The 11,218-nt window shown below is 37.9% G+C and overlaps 1 protein-coding gene across 1 annotated transcript; it reads left to right on the top strand.

Annotated features, from left to right (window-relative positions):
• Positions 1-6,099: 6,099 nt before the first annotated feature.
• LOC308494178 (ferritin heavy chain-like) lies at positions 6,100-6,708 on the top strand (the record flags this gene model as incomplete). Its single annotated transcript, XM_081041655.1, has 1 exon — positions 6,100-6,708. The coding sequence occupies one exon, from the start codon at positions 6,100-6,102 to the stop codon at positions 6,706-6,708; it is 609 nt and encodes a 202-aa protein (XP_080897781.1).
• Positions 6,709-11,218: the final 4,510 nt, after the last annotated feature.

Below are 11,218 nucleotides of genomic sequence, written 5' to 3'. Positions count from 1 at the left end.
GACTATTCATTATGAATTTGTACCAACTGGACAAACAGTTAATCAAGTTTACTATTTGGAAGTGCTGAAAAGGCTGTATGAAAAAATTAGATGATCTGAATTTTTTGCTAACAATTCATGGCTCTTGCATCACGACAATGCAGCAACTCACATAGCACTGTCTGTGAAGGAATTTTTAGCCAGTAAACAAATAACTGTATTGGAACACCCTCCCAGCTCACCTGATCTGGCCCCCAATGACTTATTTCTTCACTCAAAGATAAAGAAAATATTGAAAGGAAGATATTTTGATGAAATTCAGGACATCAAGTATAATACAACGACAGCTCTGATGGCCATTCCAGAAAGAGTTTCAAAATTGCTTTGAAGGGGGGCCTAGGTGCTGGCATCAGTGCATAGCTTCCCAAGGGGAGTATATAGTGATATTCGAAGGTGACTATGGTAATATTCAGCAATGAGGTATGTAGCACTTTTTTAAAGAATGAGTTCACGAACTTAATTGTCAGAACTTTTTAATTTTTTATCCTCTGACTGTATTTCTATTTAAAATAAAAAGAATTAAAAAAAATGTTTTATTGTGGGGAATAGTCTGTCACCCAATGAGGCAGGTTATTTTTTCATCTGTACTTGCAACAATCTTCTTCTATAGTTGATATTATCCTGTACCCCACATGCTCATTTTGCAATGGTTTTCTACTTCGGATATCTCTCTTCCATCTTTTTTTCCCCAGGGAAAATTGAAAGTAGAACAGCATAAGTGTAATGTATTATTTTGTGCCTAATAATTTTTTCTCTCTTTTTTACACTAAAACACACACACACACACACACACACTCACTCACATACACACACACTCACTCACTCATACCTTCATCTATGCTTTCCCAGCTCTTCTGAATACATTTTCCCCTTTTTTCTCTCTTTTGTCTTTCTTATCTTAGTTGACTGTTCAAGTTTTCTAAACATATTTTAAAAAGGAGTCCCATTATTTTTGTATAAAGTTTCTCTTTATTTCTCCCGTCATCCATCTTCTATATGAGTTTAATGTAATCTTTGCCTAAACAACTAGAATAAATATCTCTATTATTACTGCACAGATTACACAGCATGAAAAAGATTGTTCTTGTATATCTCATCTAAAAACATTTATATGTATTGCAATTCATATTAAAGTGCCCCAAAACTTTACATAGAGTCTTGTCTCAGGAATATTGCTTATTTACTGCAGTGCTTCTTCCTTTTTTTCCTAATTCTTCTTTTTATAAGATTTTTATTAAAAGACAGCTAACATACAATATTATATTAGTTTCAGGTGTATACACCATAATTATTCAACATTTATACTCCTAAAGAAGTGATCACCATGATAAGTCCAGCAACCATCTGACAGCATATCATACTATTACGATATTATTGACTATATTACCTATGCTGTACATTACATCCCTGACTCACTTGTTTTATACATGAAACAAATTCCCCTTGTCTTATTCCCCTCATCTTTTGCCCCCTTTAAAAATTTTTCAGGGGAGGCCGGTTAGCTCAGTTGGTTAGAGGGTGGTGTTCTTAGCAACAAGGTTGCTGGCTTGATCCCCATGTGGGCCACTGTGAGCTGCGCCCTCCACAACTAGATTGAAACAACTAGTTGACTTGGAGCTGATGGGTTCTGGAAAAACACTTAAAATAAATAAAAGTTAAAAACAATTTTTTTCAATTACGATTGACATTCAATATTTTATATTAATTTTAGGTGTACAGCACAGTAGTTAGACATTTATATAATTTAAGAAGTGATCCCCCTGACTAGTCTAGTACTCACCTGGCAATGTGCATTGTTATTACCATATTATTGACTATATTCCCTGTGCTTTACTTTATATCCCCATGACTATTTTGTAAGTATCAATTTGTACTTATGAATCCCTTCACCTTTTTACCCTGCCCCCCAACAACTCTCCCTTGTATCACCCCATTAAATCTAGTACCCATTTGACACCATACATAGTTATTACAATATTATTCACTATTGTTAATGCTATACCTAACATCCCTAGGACTACTTTGTAATAACAAATCTGACTTCTTAATCCTTTCCCCTTTTTCCCCCATCCCAAAACCCCTCCTATCTGGCAACCATCAAAATGTTCTCTGTATCTGTAAGTTGGTTTCTATTTTGTTTCTTTATTTTATTCTTTAAATTCCACATACTAGCAAAATCACATTTCATCTGTCTTTCACTGTCTGACACTCCACTCAGTACAATAACTTCCAGGTCCATCCATGCCAGCATAGATGGCAAGAACCCATTCCCTCAAGGCCAAGCAATATTCCATTGTATATATGTACCACCTCCGCTTTATCCATTCATCCATCAATGGACAACCAGGCTGCCTCCACCACATCTGTATAAGCATTATTGTACACAGCGCTTCAATGAATATATGGATGCACATGTCCTCTTGATGTAATGTTTTGGGTTTCTTCGAATAAATACCCAGAAATGGGATTACTGGGTCCTTCTTTGTCTTTTGTTATAGCCTTTGTTTTAGACATTATATAGTCTGGTATAAGTATTGCTACCTAAGCTCTTACTTTTCGTTTTCATTTTCATGAGTTATCTTATGCCCATCTTTACTTTCAAGTTTGTTTTTGTCTTTTGATCTCAAGTGAGTCTCTTGTAGGTAACATATGTCTTGTTTTCTTATCTATTCTGCCACCCTATGTTTTGATTGGAGCATTTAGTCCATTTACATTGAAAGTAATTGTTGACAGATATGTAGTTATTGCCATATTATTATTCATATTTTTTATTTATTTTTTCATCTTAAAGACGTACCTCTAAGTTTCTCTGTAATACTGATTTTGTGTTGATGAACTCCCTTAGATTTTCTTGTCTGGAATGCTCTTTATCACTCCTTCAATTCTAAATGAGAGCTTTGCTGGGTAGAGTAATCTTGGTTGTAGGTCCTTGCTTTTCATCACTTTGAATATTTTGTACCAATCCCTTCTGGCCTGCAAAATTTCTGTTGAGAAATCAGTTGATAGTTTTATGGGAGCTCCCTTGTTGGTAACTAATGACTTTTCTCTTGCAGCTTTTGAGATGCTTTCCTTGTCTTTAACCTTTGGTATTTTAATTATGATGTGTCATAGTGTGGGCTTGTTTGGGTTCATCTTCTTTGGGACTCTGTTCATCTTGCTGGGACTTCCTGCACTTGTATATTTATTTCCTTCACCAGCTTAGAAAAGTTTTCCATCATTATTTCTCCTTCTGGTAACCCTCTGATATGAATGTTGTGATGTTTGATGTTGTGCTAGAGGCCCTTTAAACTATCCTCATTTTTTTAGATTTTTTTCTTTTTGCTGTTCTCATTGGGTGTGTTCCATTACCTTCTAAATCACTGATTTTACCCTCTTCTGAATCGAATCTACAGTTGATTTCCTCTAAAGTATTCTTAGTTTCAGTTGTTGTAGTCTTCATTTCTGACTTGTTCTTTTTTGTTTTCTATCTCCTTTTTATGTTTCTGATCTCTTTGTTGAAGTTCTTACTGAGATCATTGAGCATTTTTATAACCATTGTTTTGAACTTGTGTCTGATAGATTACTCATCTCCATTTTGTTTAGATTTTCGTTTTCTGAGCTTCGTTCTGTTCTTTTTTGGGTGGACATGTTTCTTTATATTTCCATTTTGGCTGCATCCCTGTGTTTGTTTCTATGTATTTGTAAAGCTGCTATGTCTCCCTGTCTTAGTGGAGTGGGCTTATGTAGTAGGTGCGCTTTGGGGCTTAGTGGCAGTCTTCCTGGTTACCTGAACCAGGTACTACAGGTGTGTCCCTCCTGTTGTATTTGAGCCTTGGCTGCTGTTTGACAATCAGTGGGAGGTATTGACCCTTGGGTTGATTGTGAGGATTGGCTGTGAGTACAGTGGAGGAGCTGTTGTGCAGGGGCTGACCCTATGAAGTATGATTGACTTTAGCAAGGCTCTAGTGCCTGAGCAGTGTGCCCTTTGGGTGTGTCATCCCCAGAGATAGCCAGGTGATGCTCTAGCTGGGTCTGAAGCTGGCCACAGGCTTGTCAACTCTGGAGCCTCCTGGGAGAAAGCTACCCCTCCTGCACTTACTCTGAATCCAGATGATTCAGTTTCTCCCCATATGTCCCTGGCACCTTTTGAGCTGCTGCCCCAGCACTAGAGCTCAGAGTGTGGGAGTCTATCAGTAAGTACCATGTTTCCCTGAAAGTAATACCCAGCCAGACTCTAATGCATCTTTTGGAGCAAAAATTAATATAATACCCAGTCTTATTTTACTATAATATAAGACCTGGTCTTATATTTTATTACATTTATTTTATTAATTTTTGCTCCAAAAGACTCATTAGAGCTGATTGTCGGCCTAGGCCTTATTTTCAGGGAAACATGGTAAGTCTGTGCACGGGCCCTTTAAGAGGAATGCCTGGAACTGCGGCCACCCTCTGTCTCACTCAGCCACAATCTCTGCTGATTTTCACAGCCAAAGGGTATGGGGATTTCTCTTCCTGGCACTGAGACTCTGGGTTGGTGAGCCTGGTGTGTGTCTGGGATTCTTTGCTCCTCAGAGAGTGGGGAAGGGATTGGTGTCGGGTACCTCTGAAGCCAAATTATCCCTCCCAGTTTCTAATGGTCACATGTGGGTGTGAGATCAGCCCATTCTGCATCTGTCCCCTCCTACCAGTCTCAACATGGCACCATCTATATGTCCTCATTTGTACAACTTTGGTTAGACTTCAGAGGATTTTCAATGATAGTTGTTCTGCAGTTTAGTGGTAATTTTGATATGGTCATGAGAGGAGATAAGCACAGCATTTACCTACTCTGCCATTTGACCTGATGTCTCCTAATTCTTCTTTATTTGAAGAGGGAATCCATTTTGTAACTCCTTTCAGGGTTTGGAGACACTTAGTAGACATTATTCACATGTCAGCTGGAAAAAAAAAAGTGAGGTGGTAAGTATTGACATAAGAGTTTCTGAAGAAGGTACTTCATTGTATCAAATGTCGATTGTATCAATTAGGATTTGACACTATTGATTCATTTTTAAAAATACAAAGTTAGAGAAAAACTCAAAAGTGGTCTTTGTGAAAGTGGTCAGATTATAAAAGTTGGTACCTATATAAGAGGAGAGGCAACCAAAAATGAAAGAATGAGAGAAAGAAAGAAAGAAAGAAAGAAAGAAAGAAAGAAAGAAAGAAAGAAAGAAAAGAAAAGAAAACTGAATTTAGCACTATTAGAAATTTCATATTGGGAATGGGAAAAATTAAAATTAGGAGAAATAGGTTTAACTATTCTAATTCCAGACTCCTAATTAGAAAGTACTCTTTATTATTTGCTTCTAATCTTGATAAAATAACACTAATGCACATTTTTACCTCAACTCTATCAATACTATCTTTATCACTGTCATCTTCATCAATGTTATGATCACTGTCATTGAACACTCATTCCATATAAGGGAAGATGCCATGTGTTTGTGCTGTAACCAGAGATTAGACAACAGTTCTGATCACCCGATGCTATTATAATCTAGGAATGGAAGCCGTATATATACATAGCAATGAAGAAATGCTAATCAAAATCATTAGACTTACTTAAAGAATTCCCCAGAATTTGTCCCGATTGGGATTTTAATCTTACGACTTTTTGTATAATTCCTCCAACCTTCATAATTTGATTAACATTGGATTTTAACTTCTCTGGTTCATATAAAGAAAACTTGTAGTCCTGGTCTTGGAGCCCGCCTTCCTTGAGCCACCCTTCTAGCCCATTCAGGACTCAGGTCTCTGCTGCCCTCGTTGACCACCCTGGGGACACTCCAAGGACCCCAGAGCTGCTGCCGTCACCGTCGCCCCCCCACCTCCACAGCCCTCCCCCACAATCCCTTCCACACCCCCACAGTCTGCCTCCACACCATGGCTCACTGGCCTTGATGGCCAGTGTGCTCCCGCTGATGGTTACGACATCTGCGCCACCAGTCATGAAACCTGTGCCACCAGCCACGATGCCTGTGCTGACTACCACAACTACCACAACCTGAGCTGCCTGCCTTGATGCCCGTGTTACCAGTCGTGATGCCTGAGCCACCAGCCGTGATGCCAGCACTGCCAGCTGCGATGTCCAGTCTGCCAACCATGGCAACCAGGCATCCCTCACAAGTGCATGAGAACTACCACCCCAACTGCAGAGCGGCTGTCAACCGCCACATCAATCTGGAGCTCTATGCCTCCTACGTGTACCTGTGCATGGACTTCTACTTTGACCGCCAGGATGTGGTTTTGAAGCACTTGGGTCCCTTCTTCCTGCAGCACTTGAGGATAGAGAGGGATCAAGCCGAGAAGCTGATGAGGCTACAGAACAAGTGCGGGGGCCGCGTTCACCTGCGTAACATCAGGAAACCAGACTGTGACCGCTGGGAGAATGGCCTGAAGGCCATGAAATGCACCTTGTACCTGGAGAAGAGTGTGAACCAGAGCCTGCTAAATCTGCACCACCTGGCCACCAGTAAAAAGGATGTCCACCTGTGGGATTTCCTGGAGTGTCACTACCTGGGGGAGCCGGTGACGTCCATCAAAGAGTTGACTGTTCATATCACCAACCAGCGCAAGCTGGGGTCCTCAGAATCCAGCCTGGCAGAATACTTCCTTGACAAGCTCACCCTGGATGACAGCGACAAGAATTGAGCCTTGGACTGCCTTCCCTATAGCCATGGGTAACTTCCCCTAGTCAACATACTGAGCATGCATATTGCATTACTGCACTTGCAAAACGTTCCCTTAACTTTTTACCTTCCAATTTTACCATTCCTTTCAATAAAGTTATTGGTTCCTAAAGAAAAATAAAGAAAGAAAACCTGTGATTCCAAACATGATTTGTCCTCTTTTCAAAACAAATGTTATTAATTATATTTGACTTTGCTAGAATGTGTAGTGATTTCTTAAATTATTGGTACCTGTTTGTAATTATCAGTGTAATTAATGACAACGGACAGGAACAAATGACCTTAGGAATCTCATTGGCTTAACAGTCTGATAGGGGTTTTGGCAGAGATCTTTCTTTTATTTCTCACTTCTAAGCGATGACTCAGGAATGTAGGTTTCTTCAGTGGTGAATATCTGCCTCCTTGGTGACCATCACTTCCTAACTCAGATATCCAATATAGGAGAGAGAGTGAACTATCAAATGGGACCTTTTAGAAATATATCACTTCTGCCAGTGTTCTATTAGCCTGGGTTTAGTCATATGGCTTTAACTTAGTAGTAAGGGAGGCTAGTAAATATGGCCTTCTGTGTGCCTACCCCCAAAAAGAGAATTGTTTGGTGAGTACATAGCATTGTCTCTGTCACACTGTAGAATATCCAAATAGAGATGAAAGTAAGCATTTAGAAATTAGGAATTTAGGAGAGCGGACTCAGTAACAAACATAGACTTGGAAGACAGTGGCAATGATATAGGGTTTATTAATTAGATGTTGGATAATGAAAACCATTACTGAAAGAAAGAACATAGCAAATGAGTAAAAAGGGATTTAAAGAATGGTTTTAAAATTGAGAGACTAAGAGGGAAACCTGGTGTGGCATAGACTTTAATCAACTCTAAATATCCATTTCCTTTTCTTCTTTTGTAACACCATTCTGATTTATTGCCCAGGTAAGAGACTGTTTTGTATCCTTTCTTGTAGTTGAATATGACTATATGACTAATTTCTTTCCATTGATATGTAAGTGGAAATGGTGTGTGGGATTTCTATGAAGTCTCCTTTAAAAAAAAGAATTAGTCACCTCATTTTCCTTTCCTCTTTTTTGAACCAATGTTGACCTTTAGAATGAGAAGCATGTACTGATATGATGGAATAGGAAGATAGGAGAAGTCTGGGTCTCTGAAAGTTCTGACTGCCTTCCTCCAGAATTCTTTTGCCTGAGAGAAAATTATGGTACTATTTTGTTTAAGCCACTGTTACTTTTTGTTTTCCATTTTGTGCAGCTAGTCAAACCCTAAACAGTACACCAAAGAATACCAATATTTAACACAAATGACTCCATGGCACACTGAACTGTCAACGAAAAAAAATATTCAGCCTAAGAGAAAGCTTCTAAGAGTTTATTTGAGCCAAACTGATGACAATTGCTGGGAAGCAAAATCTCAACAGATTGAGAAAATGCTCTGGAAAATGGATATTTTTTGAACTAATTTTATACATTAGAATCAAAGGAGGAAGGTTACATGAAATCCATTGGTTGTAGATTAAAGGGGTAGGAGAAAGCAAAGCGGGAACTCTCTGGGATTAGATAAAATGGAGAGACACACTTCTTTTACATTGGTGGGTACAGGATAATTACTAGCATTTTACAGCACATAGAGATGGTATTTGGGGAACAAGATAACACTGAGGGATTTTGTAGTTTCCTGCTCTGGTGTGGTGTGGTGGGTTGTGACCCCTGGGGGTTAGGGAAAGGGAACATTCCAAGGGTATATTATCTTAGATGCAAAAAGACAACAGGCTCACTTAAGGTAAAGATTGAACTTTGTCAAGGAAGCTACAGGCCAAGGATGTGATTTCCTGCTATGGCCCACCTTAGTTAGGAATTTTTATGTTTATGCCTTCCTATGTGATTATTTTCAGTCTCCTGAGCTTGTCAGGTTTAACAAGTGGCCCCTTTTCTGTCCTCAGAACGTAGATTTAATACTTTGTATTTCTGAATCTTTCCAGATAGACATTAGAATTTCATGATAGCAAAAATGCACACACACACACACACACAAATCAATAGAAGATGTAATATTCTATTGATTATATCATTCTGAAACCACTCAAACTTATAATCTATTTTATCAAGAAAAAAAAAGTCTGGAACTCTCTGTTATCTTCCTTTCTGTAAGATAAGAAACTTTTCAGATTTTCTAGGTGTTTAAGGAAGAAATGTCTTTGGAAAATAACCATTCAAAAAAGCAACAATGGCTCCACTTTTATGTCTTCACGTCTATGTGAAATATATAAATACTGTGGAAGGTGAAATTAAAAAAAGGATGTGATCATAAAAGATTTTAATTGATTTTAGTAAACCTCTTCTTTCTATAAGCTGCTATAAATACAACATCTTGGAAAATTTAGAGGCCAATGGAATCAATGGGCAATAAGTAACATGGTCTTATAAAGAATAAATCATATAGATAGATATTGATAGCTTCATGTAGAATTACCAACTTTGAGAATAGAGGAAAGACAGTAGATGCAATATGTAGTTCCCTGAATTAATAAACCATTAAAAGTACCTGAAGAAATATGTGAAAAATTAATTTAAATTGGCACTTTCATTTTGGTTGAGAAATGAGTGGCATTGAGTGAATTGAAAACTGTCTGATGGTAATAAATACGTGGTAAGATTAATGGCGTTGCACTGAATTATGGCAGAGCTATCCAGAAACAATTCCGTGTTGTGATGATTCTCTCATTCTTTTTCTCTCTCCCTCTCCTTCTCTCTCCCTCTCTCAATCTCAGCATATTTTTGTATTAATCTTCTGAAAGAAAAATTTCATATAGTATTCGAGCCAATTAGTAAATAAATATATATTTCATGTTGGACTGTTGTGCTAGAATTTTGATCAATTATGATGAACTGATGAATTATCATAAATTGGTTGTTTTATTTTAATGTCTATGCTTTTCATGAAGCTGCATTTCACAGATGTGGTTGTAAGGTACTTTTACAGACTTCTGATCGACATGGTTTTCTTTATTCTTAACTTCTTTTTCGGAAAGGGCACAATTTTTTCTGAGAACTTCTTTCTTGCCCCATTTTTTTGAATAGTCTTTCCCCCTCCCCAACCATTTTCCTTTGCCACTTTTTTCAGTGGCTTCAATGCTCTCACTAAGATAATAGATTTTTATGTGTTCTCTAGTATAAATGAATAATAAAATATTAGGTCTGTGCAGTACAAAAAAGTTACTCTTAGAGTTAAATCTGGTTTAAAATTACTCAAATTAATTGAGTAATCTTGGACAGTGTAGTTAACAGCTTAGAGCATGGTTTTTTATATATATAAACTGGTATATAAATACATATGTTACAGCCTGCTCAGGTGCGTCTTACAGAGTAGGTACGTAGTCAATGAAACTTTTCTTTCTGTCCTTTTTCCTTTGTCCATCCATCCTTCCAGACCTCTCTTTTCTCCTTCATCTCTCCAAAATAATAGTTTTGTACATTAATAGAGGCAACAGAATCCTAATCAAAGGTTTAATTTTAGTATGCCTTTTAAGCCACCTTTTGCCAAGTTTTTATTCAATCGCTGGAGCCTCATCTAATCTCTCCAAGAAAACAGAGGAGCAAATAAAGTATTTTCTGAATGAGCGTTTTTATTACTGGCATATTCTGTGTGAATTTAGGGCACATGTTAACATTGGTCACACTCTGTATCATCTCAGGACTATTTTCTCATTCCATTCTTGATTTCATTCACCCATACGTTCTGATTAATGTCATAGTGGTGGGAGCATATAGATGCGTAAAAATGTATAAGTAGTAAGAAAGAGGCTATATCAGGGCAGCATTTTGAAGTGGCTCTTTTTGTGGGGGTTAACCAGCTCGCTCTCCTGCGAGAGGTCTAAATTTCTGTGATTGTTAGTAGTTAAGAGTCATGTCACAAGTGAAGAGATAACAGAATTGACAATAATCACTCCTAAAAAAGTCTCTCTGCTACTCAAAACTCCTAGTACTTCCTCATCATGTCCCTTCCTTTCCCTCACCTGCCTTCACACTGAGTGGACAACCAGTATTTGAAATGGTAAGCACTGACAAAGTTTCTGTCTCACCATTCATTCTCTTTGCTTCCTTCCTTTCTTAAATGCTTCCTGCGTTGTAACACTAAACTATTAAGCACTTATTGGGTACAATTTGAAAACTAATGAATCAGTTTTTATTTTCTTAAGACATGAAACTGTTGTAGGTTGACCTACTATGTAGAAGTGAATACTGCTCAGCAGAAGGCAAGTCATGATTATAAAATTTGCGTGTTTAGTGAGCAATTGCTACTTAAATGACCACTCTGGAAAAGAGGGATACGAATTGTTGACACTCCCAAGGAAACACAGATGCATTTATGTTGAGTGTGGGGCTGCAGATGTCATTTTGAATATACATGTTATGAGTTAAGTGGTGCAAATACAAAGATACACCCATACTCTATATGGAATTA

This window comes from Rhinolophus hipposideros (assembly GCF_964194185.1).
Source record: "Rhinolophus hipposideros genome assembly, chromosome: 3".
Taxonomy (NCBI): domain Eukaryota; kingdom Metazoa; phylum Chordata; class Mammalia; order Chiroptera; family Rhinolophidae; genus Rhinolophus; species Rhinolophus hipposideros.
The sequence above is the reverse complement of the archived record's forward strand: the minus strand, read 5'-3'. Positions and strand labels throughout refer to the sequence as shown.